Source organism: Molothrus aeneus, chromosome Z (assembly GCF_037042795.1).
Source record: "Molothrus aeneus isolate 106 chromosome Z, BPBGC_Maene_1.0, whole genome shotgun sequence".
Lineage (NCBI taxonomy): Eukaryota > Metazoa > Chordata > Aves > Passeriformes > Icteridae > Molothrus > Molothrus aeneus.
In genome coordinates, this window is record NC_089680.1 from 53,945,601 (window position 1) to 53,971,490 (window position 25,890).

At 38.5% G+C, this 25,890-nt stretch overlaps 1 protein-coding gene across 1 annotated transcript in view; it reads right to left on the reverse strand.

Moving 5' to 3' along the window:
• The window catches only part of SNX24 (sorting nexin 24), a 91,448-nt gene extending 65,558 nt beyond the window's left edge, over positions 1 to 25,890 (reverse strand). The window contains exon 1 of the mRNA XM_066568980.1: positions 25,779 to 25,890. Within this exon, the coding sequence (XP_066425077.1) occupies positions 25,779 to 25,838 (60 nt within the window). The 5' untranslated portion in view covers positions 25,839 to 25,890. The remainder of the gene's footprint in view (positions 1 to 25,778) is intronic.

Sequence of the window (25,890 nt, forward strand, 5' to 3'; positions counted from 1 at the left end):
ACCTCAGACACAGAAATTTCTTTCCATTTCAAGGGGAAAGAAATAAAAGACTCAGTTCTCAGAGAAGGCATTTCCTATACCTTGATTTAGGCAAGCACCATGAAACCAGAGGTTAACTAAATCCAAATCTCATACAACTAGAGAAATCCAAGCTTTGAAAATAACATAGAAATGCATGTGAATAATGTCTTAAACAGAATACATCTTCTGTTATTCAACAGTAGAAACAATATGAACTAATCTCTACAAACTCATTAACAGCAAAGGAAAAATGTGAAAGCAGCCTTGCTAACTTTCAGTCCAGTTGTTATCACCGAAACTTCTTTCAGACAAAAGCAATAATGGTTAGAAGTGTTTTGTTCTTTTCTTGGGGTTCTTGTAATGCACTTTCTGCAAAAAACCTAGAAGAATTTTGCTTTCAGACTCAACTTGGGGTAAACTTACATTTTCAGAGGTCATCTGGCTAAGACTGGTACAGAGCAATTACTTTTCCCACTCTAATAAAACTTTTTAATTCCCACTCCAAAGAGAGGAAAAATAAGGTAACACAACAGTTACATGATCAAATTTATTTTATTAATTCTGGCAAAACAATTTCCTCATTTTGTTGGGGGTTTTTATTACTTTGTTCTTCTCAGAAGCAGATGCATTATATCACTGAATCTTAAGAATTTCAATGTGTACTAATTATTTGTGATGGAAAATTTCAGCCCAGAAGCCAATATTTATAATTATTCACATTATGTGAAACCAAGAATTCATTCATAGCAAACAGCTTTCAAATACATCTTTAACAATTTTCACAGCTAGCTCAGTGTGCATCTAAAAGAAACTGTGTCATCTCAGATGCTGTGGCTAGCTGTCAGCATTTATTTGCACATACACAAACCCATGCATATTTAATATATACAGATCTAAGAGGAAAATGGAAGATAAAGAAACATTCAATGAATATGATGACAAATGTCTAAAAAGCAAACTGCCTGTAATCTTGAAGTCAGTGGGAAGGAAAGAGGAAGTACCCCAGACAATGGAAAAGTATAGATAGGATGCTATTTAAGGTATATTTATGAAACTTATTTCAGCCCTGAGGTTTTTTTAAACAAAGAAAACAAAGACGTGTTCTGTATTCTTCTGTAAGATCTTCTACTGTATACACTTTTACTCATAAGGACTCAAAATTATCGAGAAGAATAGAAGAGTATCTTTAGACAAGAAGTTGACGAGAAATTACATTTTGTTCTTTCCAAGTCTGGTCTTTGTACTTGGTGCTTATATAGAAAACAGGAAATTCTCTTCATCTGAGTTATCTGATATGCATAAATATCTGGGCTGAAAGCCTTGACACAGATACTGGTGACAGCAGCAATTCCTAACCAATTATGAAAAACAAAAAATCCCTATGTGAACCTACTTCTAATTTAACTCTGGATCTAAAACAATTTGTTTTATTTGAAGTGCAAAGTATCTGTCCAAAGCACAAGAAACATCTATCTTCCTTCAGTGAAATCACCCTGAAAATTAAGGAAACACTATTCAGTATTAATAATTCCCAAACTGCACTAGTACCTTGGAGTCAGTTCTCTCAGGAAAAATATGAAGCCATACATGCCCACCCTATTAGAGCAGGAGCTAAGAGAAATGGAAAGAGAAACTGTATAATAGACTGCTGACATAAGGATGTATAGAGGATGTGCAGAATTCGAAAGTGATTTATGATGAACACACTTCAGTCTTTTAGATAATCTCTTTCAGTCTTTAGATAATCTAAAACAACTTTACATCTGATAATGTTATTCCTTCTTTTAGATTCAGGTTTCATCTTTTTATGGCTGATCCTAACTGTATCATGCAATAATACAAACAGCTTTCTTACATTTAGGGCACCATTCTAATATTTCTTGATTTCCTTACACAAAATCATATCACTGGCATTTGTTTCTGTTTTAGATGGCACAGAAGACCTTTTCTTCCCTGTGAATAATTCACAGAGAGCCACATCACTTCAAAAGATCAGAAACTGACTCTTTATGACAGGGATATATGAACTGGGTAAATACCCAAGCCATTGCTCAAAGCATGCCTGTAGCAGTATCACCATTTCTTCCTGGACAGGCACACTTAGCTGAAGCAATGACTTTTCTGTTTTCTTAGTTAAACTCAGTGGAGTTAAAGTCAAAGTCAAAAGAAAAAAACTAATACTTGGATTCATTATGCATTAGAGGCATCTTCCCTGGTTAGTGAATAAGTATAGATTGTAGTGCCATAGACTGTTGTCTTAAAACAGGTGCACAATACATCAAGAACCCAACATTTCTAAAAGGAATCCTGAAAACCTAAGGAAAACAAATGCATGTAGTCACAAACATTACAATATTTACCATTTTGCAATAATTTACAGTTCTTGCTGTAATTTTGAATTCCAAAGCATGAAACAGTACAACCTGCATCAACCATATAATTACATCTTTCTATTAGCAAACATCACTTAGGAGGGCTCCTTAAAGCAGGGATTCATCTTTGCACTGAAGACACACCACTCAAAAGGAATCTACATTGAGCATCTATGACAACTTCAGCAGTGTCACTTTTGGATGCTTCCTTCAGCATCAGTCTTCCTACTCTGCTCCTTGACAAAATTATCAATTTTTGTTCTGTACAAAGCTCAGTGTACACAAAGTAACTTCCAAAACCAGTATGACATTTAATACTATATGATAGAACATGTTTTTTCCCTGCCTTTAGGTGGTCTGACTGACCAGTTACATTACTGCTTGGGCTTTTGAAACCTTTTTCCTTTTAAAATTTTTTTGTACTACCTTTCACTTTTTTCTAAAGTTCAGTTTTAAGCTTTTAATATTAAATACAAGTATACTTGAAAATGAAGTTGAGTTTTAAAAAAGGTAAATTGATACATCTGTGATTTAAGAAAAGCCTAAATAGAATCAAAATTTATAATGTACCTACAGAAAAACAGTATGTAGACAAAAAAAGAATCACATGTTTAAAAGAAACCACAGAAATACTGTTTAAGTCAATAAAGTGAGAAAATATTTTTATCTTCTCAAATCTTATAACCTGTTCCCTTTATCTGGTCCGAACATACAAATCTGGTGATTTTGTCAACATTCTTTAAAAAACATTTTTTGGATATATTTTGAAGAAAGTCCATCTTTTCTCTATGGATGAAGAAGCAAAGGAATGGTTTGGTTGGTTTTTTTCTGTTATGTCCACTAGTGCTGTGTGAAAATACAGTCCAATATGTTGATATTTGTCATATTCCTTCTTCACATCAAACCCCTGAACTCTCCAAGTCTTGTTTCACTCTCAGTCCAAATAGATAGCTTTTATCAAGAAAAAGGTGCATAAATTAATACAAGTAATCACTGACACAACCATTTGCTGTAACCAAATCCTACCATAAAAAAACCCCAATCAGACAAACAAACAAGAACAAAAACAAAACAAAACAAAAAAAACCAACAAAACAGAAAAAAATCCTCCAAAACCTTATCATCTCCCAATTCTCACTACTCATTTATCAATAATTATTAAAATAAATAATCTGTGGTCATGTTAAATAATATGGTGTGGTAAGTATTAGCATTACCTAACTGAAACTAATAATCTCTGTGTTATCATGTTAGCAACAATACTGTAAAGCTACTGTAGAATTTTGCTACATGCATCAACCAAAGAGGTGAAAATACTCACATGTTCACTCTTTTAAAGTTACAATAAACATAATAAAACATAATAAAGTATTCAAAATGAATTTGAAATTAATTTTGGTGGGGATCTGGAGTTAGACAAGCAGCCATGCTATGGTACACTGGGCCAAAAGGAACTGTGCTTGATCCCCACTACTACCTCTGGAATCCTCAGCATAACAGACATGAAATTCCTGGGGTAGGGCCAACAGAGAGCTTCAAAGGTATTTAGGGGAGTGGAGAATGTCTCTTACAAGGAAGGCTTAGGGAGCTGGGGCTGTTTAGCCTTGAGAAGAGACAGCTAAGAACAGACCTTATCAATGTCCATGAGTATCTGAAGAGAGGGTGCCAGGAGGCTGGACTAGGCTCTTCTTGGTGGTGCCAAGCAACAGAAAATAGGCAGAAACTGATACACTGGAAGTTCCACCTGAACATGTGGAAGAACTTCACTGTGAGAGTGACTGAGCACTGGAAAAATTGCCCAGAGAGGTCTTGGAGTCTCCCTCACTGCAGGATATTCAAGAGCCATATGGACACAACCCTGAATAACGTACTCTATAGGGCTCTCCTTGAATAGAGAGATTGGTGAAAGTTACATCCAGTGGTTCCTTCCAACCTTAAACATTCTCTGATTCTGTGAAAAGGAGAGCAAGTTTTTTTTCAAAGATCAGTTTTGGAGAAATAAGGGCTACATATAAAGGCATTAAAACATGTTAGGCTTAGATGACCAAAACAACCAGTACACCTGGGGGCAGAGAGAAAATAAAGAAAAGCTATGATTTATTTAAGCCATAATGACTTCACTGGAAATGCAGAGAAAAATACTGCAAGGAAAAACAAGCAGTCTCACTGAAAAAAGCACACTAAAGTTGAATTAATTTTGTGAATTCAAGTAACATTGGCTGGAAAGATGAAAATAGTTTTTATATTACAGGATTACAAAATTTCTTATTCCATTCCAATTAAAAATGCATCATTGTCATTTAAAGACATTTCTCTGCTTGTAAGATACAAATTTTTGGACTACTTAAAGAAATAAAGTATCAGTTTTATGAACTAAGAATACAAGGAAAAGATCAATACTCTCCTTATCTCTTATTTCTTCACCTTTCCCTTTCTTCCCTGATACACACTTCTAAGTAAAGAGACAACACTTAACAAAAAGAAAAAACCATACTCTTTACTATAATAAAATATTACCAACATAAATAGAATTTAAACCACTTCACTGAAAAATGGAGATAGACATACACCTGAGCTGATCTTTTGTTTTCTCATCAAAGTGAAATGTATGCAAAAGTGATCAGCACAACTTTTCAGATACCCTTATCAATCAAATTAAGCAAATCTCACCAGGCACAGAAAAACAAGCAATTGCTGGTCCTTACTACCTTGCTATTACTTTTTCTGCTCCCATCTGGTCTTGTGTCAGTATTACTGAAATTAATCACTTTATCCTTACTGGCAGCCTCTGAAGAAAAGATCATGAATATCACAAATATGCTCTTTCTCTCCATCTGTTTCACCTGACTCCACGTGTCTATCCATGTTTTTATGAAGCAAACTACCAGACTACTTTGACTTGCCTGAGTCAGAAACTGAACTCTCAAGTCCTGGATTTCAGCTAAGCCACCAGATTGGAGTGATTTTTGCTGGCCTTTTTCCACAGACCACTTACATTGAAGATTGTCTGTGGCTTCCAGCTCTTTTGAAATAAGAGCTGAGCTCCTGCGCACAACTGTGGCACAGAAAAACACAAATACATAAACTACTGCAGTAAGTGTGGAAGAGGAGGTCATGGAAAGGATAGGAATCTAAATAGCATATCTAGTTCCATCAAAATGTGCAATGTATCCCTCATTAAGAAATCTTAGTAAAGAAAGTATTATGAAGTACAAATCTCAGCCTTTAATTTAAAATTGGATAAATGCCCCATTTAAGACAGGATTATGTCCTTTCACAAGCATTAAAATGCTTTTAGCTTTCTCCAATCTTATATGGAAAACATTTTAAATCCTAAGATATAGATTTTAGAAGAAAACAGGAGGCAAAAATATATTTCACAACACTGCCACTACAGAAAAACTGGAAATAGATGGATCTTATATATTGGTCTGAAGTGACTGCACTGATCATCAACTAGTTGCACAATTAACTGCCAGACTTAGAAGACCAGGATATCTTTACCAGGATATCTCTTTTGTTTAACAGATGCACACAGATGCTTGATATCCTTCTCCTAGAGTATCAAAAACAGCCTTAAAGTTTGACTTTGAGAGAAATGGAAGAATACATCACTGAAATATTTATGTGGCACATTGACCTGCCTCACCAGACTTTCCAGCCTTTTTTACTGAGTTGGGGCATGGAAATGCAGCAACCCCAATCAGAATCACTTTCTTTTCTACACACTCTCTTTCAGCAAACTGTGGAGACTCTTTCAAAAACTCCTCTGAAATTTTATCATGAGATATCTGTGAAATAGCCATGTTAGTTTATAATACATTAACTATTGTACATGCCTTGTACATATATTCTGAGTTCAAAGAAAAAACAGTAATTTAATAAACAATGAGTAGAATTCTCCTCTAGGATTTTTTCTTTTCAAGAGTGCTAGCATATGCAATTAAAAAGAGTAATTAAAATTACCAACATGTTCCCTAAATTCAATGCATAGAGTGACCCCTACTGGTCTGTTAGGCACCCCAGCAAAGACACAAACCGACAAGAACCATAACTCCAAGGACTGATCCTGAGCCTACTTACATGGACAACCCTCAGGCTGAGCACACATACCTTATTCAAGCTACAGAATGACTAATACTAGTAACTTTGTAGAGGCAAAAATATTCCAGTGCTTCCTTTGGCCTTTTAAACTTTAATTCCTCTTGTAATTATAAACACCCAAAATTATCGAGTAGATGGCTTGTAAAGAGCACCACCTATATACCAGTATCTATAGCTGAAAACCATATTATTATGAAGAATTCTAATTAAAGAAAAAAAAAAGCAACTTAAAAACTACCCAGAAGAAACAAACTTTAGTGTATAGATGTTTCTAAATGAGAAAAATGTATACTTCCTCTACATTCACAATTGAACATTAATGTGAATTACAACAAGCCCTCATTATTCAGATTTTGCTTGCTACTCTTTCATTTTATACATAAAAAGCAAGTCACAAGAGCATTTCATTATTTGTCTAAATACTGTCTGCTTTAATGCACAACTGAATAAGTGAGGTAATCGATAGTGCTCCATAACACACACAATTTATCAACTAATACATTCTTTTATTATTTTAATTCTGTAGGAGAATCTGTTCAAGATCTAGAAAACAGCAAAATTAAGCTAAGTGTGAATTCTAAATCCATTTCTTTGACCACTGGACTTTTTAGTAACAAACACAGGATTACAACATAAAGTGCAGGAACAAACAAAACAAATATTTGCCTCTGACTTCACTTCATCTAGAAGTAATCCCAACAACCTAGTAAGACAAAATAGTACTGATTTCCTCTTCTGAGGAAAACCTTTGCTTAAAAAGCTTAAGCAATTTCTCTGCTTCAAAATTTCTGCTAATTAGAAAGGAATATTCTGGAGTGACTACAAGTTTCCATTGCATCTAAACCAAGTCAGTCCAATGTTACTCAATATGTGCTCATACTGGGAGCTTACAAAAAAAGGCTGCTCAGGAGTAGCTGCGTTAGCCTCCAGGTCCAGAGGCAAAAACTGGACTTCCAGCTGTTCCAGTGGCCACCAGCAGGCTGACCTGCACCCTGGCTCCTACTTCTGACCACTAGTCAAGCTGTTGAAGCAAATAATTATAGCCACAAGTTATTTTTAAAATGCATTCAACCAGTTCTAACTTAGTACACCAAATCCCTAGAGCCTTCAACAGGAGCTCAGCATTTTAGAGAGATTTTATTTTTGGGAGCCATATTTAAATATTTACAGTGTTACACAAAGGAGAATAAAAAGAAAAAAAAAAAAAGAAACCAACAGTGACATGTTATAAAACATTTAAGAAGCCTGTAACTCAGCTATTTTTCCCCCAAACTATACAGCGAACTTTTCTATTGTTTTCACCGAAATACTGAGTACGATAGTAAAGTATAAATTTAGACATTATTCCATCAAAGAAAATACAACAAAACCATTGAGGTTAAAAGTCAAGAACTCCAAAGTCACAGAATTCAAGAAATAATCCTGTCCATGTACAATTTAATCAATCCCACTGGGCTTGCCTCAAGTGATAATTAAAAACTTACTCGTCAAGATCTTTGCATTATTCATCGAGCAAGTGATCTGCCATTGTTGTGGTTGGTCTTGCTCATGTTTGATCCCAGGTCTTGTAAGTGCCCTCTACACAAAACTGAACCAAACACCAAGCTGAGCTGTGCAGTTCATTCACTGAAGAGAAGGGATGGCATCCAGAGGGACCTTCACAGGTTTGACAAGTGAGCCCATATCAATGTAATGAAATTCAACATGGCCAAAAGCAAACATGGGTTTGGTTAACCCTCAGTATCAACACAGGCTAGAGGATGAATGGGTTGAGAGCAGCCCAGCAGGAAAGGATTTGGGCTACAGTGACTGAAACGTTGGGCACGATGCAGCAATGTGTGCTCACAACCTATAAAGTCAATTGCATTTTGGGCAATATCAAAAGCAGCATGGTCAGCAGGCAGAAGGAGAAGACTCTCCCTCTCTGCTCTGGTGAGATTTCACCTGAAGTGCTTGGGTCCTCAGTAACATGAAAGAAATGGATCTGTTGGAACAAGTCAAGAGAAGGGACACAGAATTGACCAGAGAGCTGAAACATCCCTGCTGTGATGAGTTGTAAAGGAAAATAGTTGTGGTTGTTCAGCACAAGATGAGAAGGGTCCAGGGAGATTTTGTGACCTTCCAATACATAATGGGGGCTTACAGGGAAGATGGAGACAGGGTAATTTTTACCAAGGTTTGTAGTGACAGGACAGGTGGCAACGTTAACTCATAAATTAAGCGGGTAGATTTAGACTGGAAACAAGGAAGACTTTTTATATGATGAGGGTGGTGAGACACTGGAACAGGTTGACCAGAGAAGCTGTGGATATGCCACCACTGGAAGTGCCAAAGGTCAGGCTGAATCTTACAAGGAACGTGAAATAGTGAAAGCTGTCCATGCGCATGGTAAAGAGTTGGATTATAGATTAGATAATTTTTAAATCTAATCTTTCCAATCCAAACTACTTCATGATTCTATGCAAGAACACATTTTACATTTCCAAGCTGTCTATACCAGAAAAGGGCCCTAAGTCTATTTGGAACCTCGATTCCCTTTCTGTAGTAGTAAAAAGTAGTGCAATGCCAAAGCTATTTCCAAGCCAGCTTCAGTACCAAATGTACTACTAGGACAGAAGGCTATCTGATCAAACTACTGCTTTTTACCTATTTTAGTTCCAAACCCCTGACCTCTGTACAGCAGTGCAAAGCTATGGTTTGACTGCATGAGTACAAAACCAAATTTGGCTGACTTGGAGATTTCCCTCTTCACCTGCTTTTCTGAGTATGTTTTCATGGCATCTTGTCTCATCTAACAGGTAAGCAATCCATGCATGCACAGAGCTCTCAGGTTAAAAACACCCAGAAGGAAGTTAGTCAGTAATCAAAATTAAATCTTGTGTCTCTGGTGCTTGCAGGACCCAGCACTGGGGCCTCTGAAAGGCTGACAGTCAATATATGCCAGTCATAAGATAGCTTACCTGGCAACAAACTTGCATTCTCTGGGGAATGAAAAATTAGTTCTCAATGCTCTTCTGCAAGTCTGCTGACAGTTGGCAAATGGAATCATGTTTTACTGTCTACAAACAAGAAATTAAAAACTTTTGTAATGTAGGAGGTAAAAATGGGTTTATAACTGGGGAGTGAGTAAATGTTGACTCGTGTTGCCTACTTATCATGCTGCTCAGCATAACCCCACCCTGTTACCTTGAGAAGTATAGAAATAGCCTATTTGAGCTATGAGGAGTAAAAAAAAAAAAATCTCTGTAATCATATTCCTTGTCAGTGACCATGATTCTTGCATACTAGGGATATTTAAATCACTTATCATCAAACCCCCGACTAATGAGAAAGACAGCAGTGAAATATGAGAGGTTTCTATTTAGTGTTCAGGACAGTGGCACATCACCATACTGCTGTGCATCCAATATTTTGCACCAAGCCTTCTGTTTTAAAGTACCATTCTTGCTGAAACTGCAGAGGATTTTTTGATGATTTCCATGGTGTGAAGGGTAAAAAGCTACATCTACACATGAGCTATAAATGGATTACATACATCAAGAATTAAGTGAAGCTGAACTATCTGTGTATGTCCTTGGCTAAGAGTAGCAAGACAGAACTAGAATGGCAAATGGTAGAGCACTATTCTTTGCTCTGACTTTGACTTCTGCCAAGGCACATGATCACATCATGGAATGGATCATAGCAGTGCTGAAAAGAAAGCACATGAGAACAAGCAAACAAGAACTTACTACTGAGAGGCATCACATCATGCCTCCTGCACCAGGGCAGAGATAATGTTCTGTGTTACCACTGAGAATGCAAGAAACATCAGGAAATGGAGATAATGCTGATGTTTGAGCACACATTGACAAAGCAGCAACTCGTCCCACAAAATTAAAATTAGTACATAATTCATTAATCAAATGAAAGAATCAAATGAAAGATACCTACAGAAAGTTCTGCACATAAGGTATATATAGAATAACTATAAGGTATATAGTTTGGCAAAAAATTGTTGCTCTACAAATCCCTCTGAAATAATCTTTTAAAAATACAATTTTTTCATCAGCTCCTAAAAATACTTGGAAGTAAATTGAGGAAAAATTGCTTGCCCTTCTGTTATTTCTGTCATTTAGTAAACCTGAAGAGCCTTCTAACTTGTACAGTCTATCTTCATGCCCTTCAGATGAGACAGGACTGAGGTGAAACACACCTGTGAGCAGGACAGGGATTAGAGACTCAGACCTCTGACCGGACTCCTAACCCTCCTGTCCCCACACTGCTTTCTGCTTCACAGCTAAACCACCAATCTAGTCACCTCTTAAAACACCACACATCCAGCAATTTAAACACTCAGAAAGCTTTCATTTTGTGAAACAGGAAAAAGCATACTGACTGAAGTACAAGTAGCACTGAATTTTTGCATTTTCTTGACTAGCTTATAGAGGGAGATGTCAGCCCTCATGTTCTGCACCTCCTTTCATTGCTATGTATATTTACAGTTATGGAACCAGATATAGACTAGCATGAAAGCAGGATAAATACCAAACACAAAAGCTTTATTGAATAGTATTAGCTAAATATGGGGAAAAATCTAGAATTTTTACCTCCCAGGAAGACCTTGAAAAAGGCTTACCTGAGCAAATAAACAAATTACATTTTTTTCTCTTGCACAAAGAATCAGAGTTGGAAACGTTCATGATTGTTTCAGCAACGATTCCATTAAAAGATGCTTTCACATTCCCCAGGAAAAGAGACAGAACTACTCTGTGTGGACTCTTAAATATGAGTTTTAGAAAGCCAAAGAATTTGTAAGAGATAAAAGATTAGGGCAAAGATACAAACAAAATTTTTGAAATAATGCAAAGGATGACAGCGAAGTGTCAATGGGGGGCTCACAAAAAGGAGCCTGAGATCTAACCTGGCTCTGTATTTCTTGGAGTTACCTGGCTCTTTCTGCTGTCTCTAGGCTGCAGATCTTACCAACTGTACTTCTTACTCTTAACAGAAACCTGTAAGCCTCATACAGACAAAGCTTCTGTACCCTGCTCCTGAAGAGTGTTCTGGAGGTGTAGTATCTTTAGGATTCAGGATCATTTCATAATTAGCCCTGTACTTCTGGTGGATAGGTCAGATAACTGCACAGCAGAAGACCACAACACTGTCAATACACAGACCAACTGCCTCTGTTATTCAAGTTATTTAACTGCTGGAGAGTGTCATGCAGTTCCTACCCACTGTTTTGTTTGCAATCTAAAGAGCTCCTTCACATTGATCAGAGATCCAGAAAGCAATGTAACTTGTTGTAAGTGCTCCTACATTGCCTTCTTTTATCCACAATTTTTCTCATTCGTTCATGTTTCTTAGCATGCACTACCTAAACCTGGACATGGAACTCCACACTTAGTATACACTTCACATCACTGACATTTTTGTTACATTCCTCTTTTGGAACCCCAATAGGCATTTGCCTTGTGACACGGCCATCTTGCGATGCATGATAACCCCCAGATCCTTTCAGGAATATCTATTGCCTAATCTTTTAGATGTTACTCCATGTAACTGATTATTTTTTGATAAATATAACCTTTGACACCAGTTCCTATTGAGTTAGCACCTCATTTTCCTTTTTTAAATAAACCTTCCAACTTATGAAAATTATTTTAAACTCTACTGCTCTCCAGCATGATCACAGTCACTTCCACCTTGGTGTCAATGGCAAATTTAAACAAGGACATTCTCATTCTATCATCCACATCACTAAAACATCAAGTTATACCGGAACTCAAACAGACCCTTCAGCAATACAACCCAACAAATCCGTCCAATGCTGACATGTGCACGTGCTTCTGTATATCTGCACCCACGAACACGTGTGTATGCATGCCCATCTACATTCTGAATATTAGCATATTACCACAATACTTTGCTGGTTTTGATGTTGGTGTAGAGGCAACTGATTCAGGTTGCCTTCTGCACAAACAAAGCCTGTGAACACAGCATGCTCACTGGACTTAGCAAACTTGCACACTCCACAACCACCCCTAGGAAATCAGACAGAGAAGTTTTACTGATGCACAGTAGCATACACAGAGCCTAGCACACTGCAAAAATCTATGTTGTTTTAAGAAGTCATCCTACAAAAAACTCCACCAAGAAATAAAAGCAAAACATGCTTTCAAAAGTTAATATCAAGCTTAAAAAGAAACTTTACTCCTTTTTTTCTTATGTGCAATATTGAACAGTGAGTTCTGGTCATAACACAGAATTACTCTGAGGAATAGTATAAAACAACACTATTTTTCTGAACATATTTAGAAGAAAAAAGGAAAAAAAATGCAGGCTCATTTTAAAAATTTGCTTAGCTATGCAAAGCTGCTAAGCAAATGTGAAAGTTACTGCAGAAAAGAAAGTGGCAGACTTGCACAGACTTGCTAGCGGGGTGCTCAGAGTTACACTGCTGTCAAAAATTCTCCAGGTAAACATAAAAAGAAATAGTTTGTGCTGAAGTATTTTTATAAATTCCTCAGAGATACCTTAAATATTAATAAGAACATATTTTAAAACAGTCTTTTAATTATTAAGGCATGTGCACGTATACTATATTAATGTACAACTGAATAAAATCTGTTCTTCCCACAAGACTCACTTCAAAGTGTGGAGAATCTTTGGTTTTTGTTGGGGGGGGGGGGTTGGCTTGGTTTTTTGGGGTTCTTGTTGGCTTTTGTTTTGTTGGGCTTTTGTTGTTATTGTTGTCTCTCCAGAGAAATCCTTGATCCTTGTAAACGCAAAAAAACGTTCAAACTAACAAAATCCAGTGATCTGGCAGTTTTTAAGAACCGATTACTGACATGGTTTTGAATGTTTCTTAGATGAAATCACTAACTAACACCTTCACATTAATCGATTGGTGTCAGCAGAATTCTGGAGAGCTATGCTGCAGGCTCCAACACCAAAGTAGTAATCAATTAAGGAAGTCAGCTGAAAAAAATGATGCAAAGATCAGAGTTGTCAATGGCAAAATAATCTCATCTCAGTGGTGTCAAAGGAAGAGTAAAATAATGCCACATACTTACTTCATAGTGTAAGAAAACAATTTCAAACAAAGATTTAGCAATCAAATAATTGTCAAATAAATAAATCAATTAAAATCTATGAAGAAATTCTTCAGGAATAAATATTTTGGGCCATATTTATATAATTTTATAAAAAGATACATGTTAGTATAAATCACATAAGCCTTTTAAAAATTTTTTTATGGTATTATGTAACATACTTGCTAAAAAACATGGGAATTTTTATTTAGAGAATACTAATACTCAAAACAAATAATGGAAAGGTAAACACCAAGACAAATGTACATCCAGTTTACTTCTTTAAAACTAATTAACATTTTTATACATTTTACACACTTTTTGAGTAGGGACAAAAAAGCCACTGTTTTTCTGCTGTATCCTCTCATCCATAAATAAGTCTGAAGCACAAATAACCCTGCTTTGCTGAGCTGCTAAGTTCTTGGACCTGCTGAGTTAGCAAGGATGTCCACAGCAGGGTGTTGAGAAGGGCAGTGTTAAATACTGTTCAAAATAGGGTTCTCATTTCTCCATAGTCTTTGTTTGGCTATCACCATCATGAGGGCCTCCACCAAACTGCATGCCATAGAAAGCTACCTGACACAATCTGTAGTGCATTCTTTACCTTCCACAAGCAAACCATCAGAATCTATTAAAATTACTTTACGCCGATAGCACTAGAGACATGACAAATCACAGGCCAAGAGTCAGATACCAAAGAATGTGTCTCAGGGCGTTGGGGCCAGGCCCATTTGCAAGCAAATGATATTGTGCGGAGCTGGCATGCTCAGTGTGTGACAAACTGATGCAATTTCAGTACTGTCGGAGAAGCTGGGTGAGATTTCTCTGATGCTGGCTATGGTTAGTGTACAGAATTGTGCAGAGTTCCCAGATTTGAATCACTTGGGGCCTGAAAGGGCTTCACTTGACAAGCCACAAATAATTACACTACACTCTTTCTATTGTACTCTATTACTTTGCCTCTTATCTCTATGCTTTGAGCACTCATGAACAAGCAAGGTCGCTTCTATTTTGACCATGATGCAACAAAACATTGTTCTTTTGTGATATGATAAATAAAACACAGCCCTGCAGACTAAACATTTTTATCAGGTCCATTTTCCACTTTTATAAGCAACAACAACTTTGGGAGCTTGTTAGAAGAGTAGAGGTTGGAAATAACCATGCAGGAAAGTTCATGAGCTTTTCACTTAGGAGTGTGATATAGCTATCTCGTTATTGTAAAAACTCATTTGAGCAATAGGGCATTAAGTTCTTAGCCTGTAACAGATAACAGTTGTATCTGTGATTACTTTAAGCAGGTTTTTACCCCCTTTCAAATCAGCAATTTTTGACAATTTACAGTAGCAAAAAAAAAAGCTTTGAATGTGCAGCATGTTACCATTTCTTTCCTATACACCAAACACACTTCAAAACTAACCTTTTCTTTTTCACTTCACAAAATGTATTATTTAAATACTTAGTCAGTTAGGAAAATTTTGTGTTAGTGGTATTATTCTGGCCACTGCATTCAAGGAAAGTAATGCTAACATTCACAATTTATTAAAAACAAAACAAAACAAAACAAAGCAAGGAAAAGAAAGCAAACAGCAATGACTTTCATGATTTAAGTAACTAACTTCAAGTCATCTTTTCTTAGTATACTGAACAATTTATTTCAGGAGAAATTTCCTTCTTTCTCCCACTGGTTAGACAAAAAAAAAATCATTCTTTTAATTTAGATTTCTATACTACAAACCAGATAGTACACGGTTTTTTCACCCTTAAAATTCTGTTTAGAGGTTTTCTAAAGCTGCAATTATGTAATTGTAATGACAAGCCAGGAAAGGAAAAATTCAAATATGGAGACTAAATGTATGTAGAAAAAAATTATTCTAACAAGAACCCTCAAACTGGTTCCCATTATCATATTCTCCTTATTTTCCAGATAAATATATAGTAGCAAGTAGGTAGCAAAAGACAAAATGTTAAAAGACTTCTTAGCTGCAAGTGCTGAACTTCTTACAAAGTATACTTTCCTACTTTGCCTCTAATTCAGGCCAACATAAGGACTGAGTTACTTGAGAGAAGAAAATTGCTATGCCAAAATAACGTGCTCATCAAGATCTTAGTGAATTTCTTTCAAAAAATATTGTCTCCCTCTTCTCAAATGGCAAAAGAAATCCATGCCAAAACTTGGATGTCTGATATTGAAACATTTCTGACACAGGAAGATAAAACCAAAATTAGTAATGGATTTTGATAGAGACAACAAATAGGAAAAGGAAATCATTAAATAAAAAACTCCAACAAAACCCATCACCCCCCCCCCAAACCAAACAACAAACACTAAAACAATAAAAAAAATCCACCCCAAACTCAGCCATACTTCAGAATGTACTTGAGCTTTCTAGTCACTGTGTCAGAGGCAATGGTGCAAAACCAGTATTCCTACCAATCACACAATCACACCCACATTCTGAACACTCAGCAAAAGGAAAGGCCTTTGACATTTCTATTCAACACCAAAATTAGATATTGTCACTTATTACTGACTTTTTATGCTCCCTTGCTAGAACATAAACCTGGGAGGTCTTTGACTTTTAGTGAGAGAATGAATCTCTAATTAGAAAACAGTTTTCAAATGTTGTCCATCTTGTTTGTAAGAATGAAGCATTTCAAAATTTTATAGGAAGTATGTCATCACAGGAAATAATTTACCTTAGAATTTGGAACAAATAAGAAAAATAATAGGCTAATATGTTTTCTGATTCTATAATGACATAACTTTCAAGTCCAATGTTGATGTGCATTTTTTCTTGAATATCCATTTCTTCATATATTTAAAGCAAAGCTAATATTTTTATTACATTCCCTGACATTACCATAAATTTACTAGTCCATTAATTTACTATTAAACTGAAGACATAATCCCTTTTTTCTTTCTCCACATCTTAAAAGAACAAGAAAGTCAGACTGTAATCACCATCACAGCTCAGCTGCAAGGAAGCCACATGATCAGTCCTATTCCTGCTAAGAGCTTGATTACTAAATAAAGAGTAGACAAGGGAATCTATACACAAAGAAAGAGTCCTGTGCAAAACCAGAAGTAGAAGCAGTTAGCTGTATTTCTCAACACACATGGTCCTTTTTCATAAAAGCAGTGTATTGTCATCAATGCAGACCTGTTGCTGAACAATTAATTATTTCACTACCTAATCAAGACTTTGTTCATCCTTTTGTAAAAGATAATAAGGAAAACGTTAGATTTCATTATTTTCCAATCTGAAGATACTGCAGTACTTGAATACCTTCTGCTCTGGTATAAAAAGGGGGTCCATTTTTAAAAAATGAAGCAATCACAGGGAGACAAGATATATAAAAAATAAAACAATGAAGATCAGTAATTCTTATCTTACCATTTTCAAGTTAACCTAGTGGGACAGAAGATTTTCACAGAAGTTTTATACATGTTTACACTCTGTTAAAGAATTAAGTGCTCAAATTGTAAGAATATCTTCGGATATGCAATGCTTTTCACAGCATCTCATCCAGAAACAACTATTATCAAGCATAGGCAACCCCTTTAAAGAGTGACTTTTGAAACTATGTGTAGCATGTACATCATTCCACACTTGTCTCACAGATGCCCTGGACTTAACTGGGTCCTTTGGGTCACACAAACACTGTGACATCTAAATAAATAATACACTAGATGGAGGTTGCAGTGGAGGTTTGGCTATCACTTCTCATAAATTACTTAGCATAGTCAGTACCCTACACTGAGGGCAAATTCAGCATCCAAATTCATCTTCTCAGATTTCCTATGTATACACTCCCAGAACCAAAAGTTTTTTTGAACAAGAGGTGGAGCTCTCACTGCACCAACAGAGGGGGAATGAGAAGAAACATACGTTGTTTCGAACCTGGCATGGACATGGGCTCCTTACTCATGGTATACTCCTTCTATCTCTTCTTATTTCAATGCCTGAAAGTATCCAAGCCTGATTGTTGTGCCCCAAATATTTTATTAAAAACAAAAAACCAAAACCCTACAACATTTATTGGTTTATGAAATGTGAAATTTATAAATATATAGGTTGAAATAATAATTTTGTTTACAGGAAGAGGGTATTCATGCTCTATCTGTAAGACACCTCAGAATAAGTTTATTAACAGACAACACACACTTCTCCTTTCATTTTCTATTAAAAATACAATGGCACTTTCAAAGGGAACAACAACACATCTGTTTTGTCTTTAAAATCCTCTCACAGAACATTCTCCAAAATGCTATTTTAGTCTTCCACAAACCACAAAAATTTCAGGCTTATAGAAAACTGAAAATGAAGAGTTGATACAAGTCCTCATATAATTCTTTTAAACACAAAAATAAAATGGCTACTGATAGCAAGAATATTCAGAATACAATGGCCTGAAAGCCTCCACTAGCACACTTCCATGGTGCATACCTAAACCAAGTATTTCCACTGTACCCAAGTGCAGCACTGAAGTTATCCCACCGAGCACTCTGCACAGAAGCACCTCTTCGGTATCATATGCCAAGTGAAATTCCAAGATAACTTAATAATTCCAAAACAACGGTCGCTAACTATCAATTAAACCTGGAATTAATTACATCAGGTGGTGTATTCAAATTCAAAGACCGATTAAAATTGCACTGCAGTAAGAAAAAGGGAGAAATCTATTCCATCTCCCTCATGTTGCATTTTAAAGTCTGGTGTGTTCTCACTCCTGGCTAGTGAAGAATGTACTATGTACTTGTTTAACACTATCTTTGTGGACAAGATTTTACAATTATCATGACTTGATGCTATCTGGAAACATCACCAGGAGCAGTTAAGCATGAATCCTCTGATGAAATAATTCCACTGATAATATTACATTACTAACAAAATGTTGTCACCAATACCTCCAAAAGACACAGTGGAATTCAAATATATCTTTATTGTGATGCATGTCTGAATGCCCTGCTACCTCCAATCTTTCTGAAAATGCAAATTCCTCATTAAAACTGCAAACCAGTAGATATTGGGAGATGAATGGATAATACATGTTTTGCAGTTGTAGCGTACAGATAGAATGTGTCAACTTTTGCTCTTTCAGATGGAAAATTGATAGAGGTAATCATGCTGCTGCTTTTCTACTCAGCTGACAACCCTCCCATCACAAATAAAACAAAAGGTTTTCTTGCTCAGAGAAATCTTAGATGGCCCTTTCCAATAAGATTTACTAAAAAAAAAGAAAAAGGAAAAAAATCTATTTTTAGAAACAGCAATCTGGCTTAAATTACCTAGTCTATTTCCTCTCCTAATATGTTCCACCTTCATTGGAACATCAAACTCACCAAAACCAATGATCAAAATAGAATTTTTCTGACAGTACAGAATCACTGACATCTGTCAAATTATCTTTTATCATCTTCATTATCCCTGTAGGAGAGAAATGCATCTGTACAGACTTACTTTGACTGCCGGTAGAGAAACCAGGACATTTGAAAATCCTCTGTGAAGACACTAAGACTGTGAAAGACTAATTAGATCTAATAGATTGAGTACTTCTGTTTAACTTCCTTGAACTTGGAGTGACTGCTGTGTCACTGATTTCTACTTCTGACCCAAGGTTAATACATGGTGAGCTTACATAAGCCCAACCGGTATGCAAGTCGTCTTCACGCTGGTAGATTTTATACTCAAGGCACTCAAAATCTGTTCAGATTTTTTAAAACTACTAAGTTTACACAGTATAGAAAACTAAAAGTTAAAGGGCTAGAACACTAATACTTTGAAATCTTTTTACATAAACTCGTAATTACTCCCTCTATACTTTATCATTAAAAAAATGAATAAATATTGCCCCTTTATAATCTGCTATAGTGCCTTATTCTAGGTGTTGATAGAAGAACTAAAAACTTCCCTTTTTGACTCTATGTACATTATTTTAACAGCAAAGAATGCTGAAATACATAAACTTTACCAAACTTTAGATCCTTGTGATTTTATACTTCCATGAAGAGAAGTACAGTCTTGTAATTAAACTGCTGCTTCTATGGAGGTAAAGCGAATGAACTTTCAAAAAACCCACATTAGTTTACGATCTCACATGTCAGATGTTGCTTCTACAATTGCAGCTCCAGGAGCAATCTGGAGAATAGTATTGGAAGTATTAATTAAAAGTGCAGTAAGCACTTGTGTCAGTCAAGTATGCCCTCTGCTCTACAACACATTTAAATGTATGTCACCTTGACCTGCAATATACCACTGTAAAATTTTTTTGGTCAATATAAATCAAATGTACACTAATTTATTCAATAAGTTTCCTGGGATCTGAATCAACATTAGAAATCTAACTAGTATTTATTATTCTGTTATTGACAAAGGGAGCATATTTAAATGACAACAAGAACACGTGGGTGTCATTTCGAAGTTGAATTGTTCTCTAGGGACATCCTTAGTAAGCGCCTACATTTAAAGGTCATTCACTGCCAAATTATGAACAACTGTTGCATTTATTAGCACAGGCTCAATAGTTTAGAAGCTAGTGTCATCAATTTAAACTGACAATGAAATTTAATTGTCCACCAAGAAAACTGACATTTCCCATATTCTGTGTTTCATCATTTTATGTACATTCCAAACAGAACTGGAACAAGTGCGAGTTTACTCTGGGGTCTTTCCTTGGGTTTTGTTGCAGTGTGATTTCCTATTTCACCTATCCCAATCCCCTCAGGTGTGCCAACCTTTCCCATCCCCCTTTTGCCCTCCTGCTTAAGAGCTGTCAATCAATCTTAACATTCCAGCAAGGTGTCTTGTGATTGGCAGAAGTTCAAAAGATGCCCTTCAGGTCCGGGTTCATTGGCCCGTCCAAGCATCTATATCCCTTGAGGCTTCCCCTCCTCACACCTGGTTGGCCCTCACCTGTCCCTTCCCTCCCCCTGTCCCCGGGGCTTAAAAGGACACGAGACCACGTGGCTGGGAGTTCTATTGGGAGCTGTTACAACACTCAGAGGTCTACCACCCTAAAATAAAACTCTGGATTAAGACTCTACAATAGAACCCGCTCCTTTTCTCTTCACCGTCGCCTGAACCTTTTCCACCAGAGGTAAACTGAGTTCCTACTTTGCCTGGATTTGTTCCCAGTGCCTAGCTGCAGCATCCAGCCGGCCAAAGGTATCTCTGGGGTAAAACGCCACAGCTGCTGCCTTTGGTCTAGCAGCGAGGGCTAGACGAAGCCAGGCAGGACACTCCCAGAAACATCGGGATTAATATTCTATAGGGTTTTTTGTGTAGGGGATGAGGGAAAATGACTTTCAAGATTTTATATCAGAGAAACAGTGCTTTAGGAAAGCTGAGCTCCTGAAACAAACACTTTTGAAAGAACTGTGTTTCCCATTTATTTTATTGACAGAACCCAATCTCAAGCATTGTATAATTATATTTTTCCCTAATTTTTCTTTCTAATCTTTTATATCCCTAGTATTTTATTTCTCTGGTCAAGACCTCCCTTTCTATTTCATAATTGTACTGTAGTTTGCCCTCTAAAGCTAGACAGAAATTTCCATTTTCTATGGCAAGTCATTTCCTCCCTCTCTGCAGAACTGATGGATCTCTGGCCATTCCACTTTCCAAGGGCTGCCTAGCCACACCAAGGAAAAAAAGAAAATAATCTAAAACAACAGGCCTAAACTGAAAACAAACCAATCGGTAATGAATTCCCATAAAGAAAAGGACAAATACCCTTTTTGTGTCCTTTCTTTTCAGGAAGTAAGAACACACAGCAGCAGCGTGCATCCAGGGGAACTGGATTCGATTCTGCTAAAGATAAGGAACTAGAAACACACGGATGTCAGGGAAGCATGCTAGGGTTGCAATGCAGAGCCACCATAGAGAGAAACAACTCTCCCTTCAATCCCTCATTTCATGCAGGAGGTCATCACCATCACTGTTTCTAGCAAAGATGCCAGGACAACCATCACCACTCTTCTCAGAAAACCACCCATGACTGCTGCTTGTCTGCAATGGCCCCAGCAGTCACAGTGCAGAAGGCACCCTCTGAAACCCGCCGGCATGTGACTGGGCTGGTGGAAAGTCTGCAAGTCAGCAATCTTCCATCTGCTTCCATCATCCTTTTCTGCTATTCTCAGTTGCATAAGCTCTGATAGTTCCTTGTTCCAGCTACTCCAGTCCAACAAAATACTTTAATTTTGAGCACTCGTGGGAAAGACAACAGTAAAACAATCAACTGTGTAAAGTGGTACTTCTGTGATCACAGAATTGTGTGATAGTTTGGGTAGGAAGGGACTTTTAAAGGTCATCTAATCCACTCCTTCTGCAATGAGCAGGGACATATTCATCTAGGTCAGGCTGCTGAGTCTGAGTCCCATCCAGACTGGTCTTAAATGTTTCCGGGGATGGGCCATTTGAAACCTCTCTGAGCAACCTGTGCAGGATTTCACTATGCTCACTGTAAAAAGTGTGTTCCTTATGTCTAATCTGAATCTACTCTCTTTTAGTTTAAAAGCACTCTTCTTGTTCCACTGAAAAAGCCTACTACTACAAAGCCTGTCCTCACCTTTCTTAAAAGCCCTGTTTATTGCAAAAATGGAGCACCAAAGTCCTCTCTTCTCCAGGTTGGACACACGAACTTGCTTAGCCTTTCCTCACTGAAAGAAGAAAGCAGAAGAGCTCCATGCCACTGATCCCTTTTTTGTGGTCCTTTTCTGGACTGATTCCAACAGTCCCCTTTCTTATGCTAGGGACCCCAGAGCTGGATGCAGCAGACCCCTTCCAGGTGGAGTCTCACCAGGGCGGAGCAGAGCAGAGGGGGAGAATCCCCTCCCTCACCCTGCTTTGGCTGCAGCCCAGGACACGCTTGGCTTTCTGGGCTGTGAGTGCCCATGGCTGGGTCATGTCCAGCCCCTCACCCACCAGCACCCCCAAGCCTTTCTGGGCAGGGCTGCTCTTCTCCCTCCATCCCCCAGCCTGGACTGATGACAGAGGTTGTCCCAACCCAGGTGCAGCACCTTCCACTTGCCCTTTCTGAATCTCATTAAGGTCCCACAGGCACACTTCTAGAGCTTATGCAGGTCCCTCTGGATGGCGTCCTGTCTTCAGTAGAGTAACCGCACCCCTCAGCTTGGTGTTCATCTGCAAATTTGCTGAGGGTGCACTCAATCCTTTTGTCTATGTCATTGATATTAAATAATACTGGTCCCAGTACAGACCCCTGAGGGCACCACTTGCCACTGACATCCTCTGGGACTCTGAGCCATTGACCACCACCCTCTGGATGCTACCACCCAACCCATTCTTGTCTATCTAACAGCTGATCTGCACAACCCACACCTCTCCAATTTAGAGAGAAGGATGTTATGGGGCCATGTCAAGGCCTTACTGAAGTCCAGGTAAATGACACCTGTAGCCTTTCCCTCAGGCACTGATGCAGCCACTCCATCACAGAAGGCCACCAGGCTGGTCAGGAAGGACTCACCCTTGGTGCAGCTGCCCTGGCTCCCTGTGCTCCATGTGCCTTAGTAGAGCTTCTAGGACGATCTGTCCCAGGATCTTCCCAGGCATGGAGGGGACTCTGACAGGTTGGTAGTTTCAAAGGTCCTCCTTTTTATGCTCTTTAAAGATGGGTACTCCTTTTTCCAGTCACCTCAGATTTCACATGACTTTTTAAATATCAAGGAGAGTGGCTTGGCAACTACATCAGCCAACTCCCTCAGGACTCTGGCATGCATCTTATCAGCATCCATAGTCTTAGGTATGTTCAGGTTCTTCATGATCCTTATCATCTCTTAGAACTTACATCCCCATTCCCTGCCTTGCAGTCTATCCACTCAAGAACTGTGGGGAAAAGAGACCCACAAATGAAGACTGAAGCAAAAAAAGTTAAGTAGCTCAGCCTTTTCTTGTCTTTTGTTACCAGTTTGCCAGTAGTGTCCATTGGGAATACACTTTCTTTGACCTTTAAACCACACTTTTTAATGCTAATATTGTAAAGCTGCTGATGAAAACTAACATAAAGTGGATTACCTGTATAATTTCATAGCTAGTACAGAGCAATGGTAAGCTTTCATTAATCTCAGTTTTGCTGTAAGGAGGACATATAGTATACCCCTTTGAATTTCTGTATTTGGAACAATACTTATGCAAATTATTTACATAATCACAAATTGGCAATTAGACTGGCATAAGTTTTTCTCATGAATAGTCCTTTAAAACACAAAGGAAAGACACAATGTTATTATCAGGGCAGTTTTCCATATCCTTTCCTACAAGCATGCCCAATTCAGACAAACTTCAGCTACACTACCTCATACAGTTTCATGGTCAGCATAAAGTATGATCATGGTTCATACAGACGTAGAATAAAATCCCCTCACCTGAATAAAATGGCAAAATAATCATGCAGGAAAAACTACCAAAATCTACTAAACTACAGCAACTTTCAGATCCATGAGACTGACTCACCACCAGTAAATGACTTGAGAGGAAAAATGCTGTAACAATCAACAGTGTCGTCATAGAACGTGTTTGCTCTCAGGATCCTTTTCTTGGAAGACACCGAGAATCATATAGTTTCATTTCTGATTTCTTTGAAGCTTACACAGCTTAACATTTATGAAATTTTAAAAACCCATATCCTGTAGATAGCAGGAGTCATAGACAGTATTAGATTTAAAGAAACAGAAACTCAATAAATGCAAATACTAAAAATAAACATTACTATGAGAAATCTTATTTGTGCAATATGCGCATCTTAGAAATCACTCTGTCATTTCAACTAACCTGCTCAACTACGATGTGGTGGAATCAGTCCGTGCTATTGTAATTACACTCAATCAAATTCAATTCAAAATGTTTGAAAGCCAAGTCCCCAAAACCACACAGGTGTCTTGTAGAGAGTCACTTACATTTAAGTTCACCCAAGAGGCAAAAGTATTAATGCTGCTACATTCCCACATTAACACAACTAAAGTGGTTTACCTTTTGCAAGGCCTGCAAACGCTTGCTAGTAGTGAAGACCAAATAATATACAGCATAAGGAAGATGAACTTGCTTCATGGAACTATGACTACCTATATGGATTAATCTTCTAGAAGTTCTACAGGATTCAGATTTTTTTTCTAAGCTACTAAATGAATTTATTTAATAGAGGAAGCAAGTTTTGAATATCCACTTTCAGATAAATACCTTGGGTTTTGGTCCACCTGTCTCCACCCAGCACCATGTGAATGTGCTACTGTCCAACAGTTTTGTGAGGTGAGAAAACTACTGAGAACAAAAAGGACCTCTAAAACCTGTGCAAACTAATCTGCCTGCTCAAGGGGAGCCAGCTATACAGCTGGCTACCCAGGATAGTGTCCAGCCAAGTTTTGAGAAAGTGCAAGGATGGAGACTTCACAGTCCTCTGGGCAACCTATGCCAGTGCTCGACCACCTCATGATAACAAGCCAGTCCTGTCATATGTTTGAAGAGCGTTCCCTGTGTTCTGGTGTTTGCCCACTGCCACCTCTCCTGTCACCGGGCACCAGCACGAAGAGTCTGGCCCTCTCTCTCTGGCCATTCTGGTCATCTGTACATATTGAAGAGACGTCCTTGCCCCTTTTCTTCTCGAGGATGAGCGGTCCCGGCTCTCTCAGCCTTTCCACATGCAAGAGATACTCCACTCCCTTCACCTGGACCCCGCAGGGCGGAGCGGCGAGGGAGCAGCTGCCTCCCCTCCCTTGCCGCTCACGCCGCACCCGCCTCTGCCGCTGCTGCCCCGCAGAACAGCGCCCGACTGAGGCAGCAGGTGTCTGGCGGGCTGAGGCCATCCTGCCCGTGCCGAGAGGAGCAAAGCAGGGATGGGCTGCGCTGGGCAGGGCACGGCTCCCTCCAGGCCGGCCTGGACAAGGAGGACATGGATGGGGTGCACAGAGCAGGGCTGGGATGGCTCTACAGGACACGGTTAGCAGGGCAATGCTGGAGAGAGCAGGGCGGGGCAAGGCTGGGCAGAGCTGGGGAGAAGGCTGGCGGGGCAGGACGGGCTGCGCTGGTCAGGGCACGGCTGGGCAGGGCAGGTCGGGGCCGGCATGGGCACGGAGGGCAGAACGGCCCCGGCACACTGATGTCTGCACAGCGCCGCAGCGCAGCCCCTGCTGGCTGGCGGCACTTGGCCTCCCCGAGGCGCGGGCGTGCCCCGCCCCGGCGCACCTCACCGTGTATCCCCGCTCCAGCTCGCTCTCCTCGTATCGGAAGGACGGGATGAACACCTCCATGCCGGCTCCCCTCAGCGCGGCGGCAGCGCCGCCGCCATCTGCACGCCCCTCA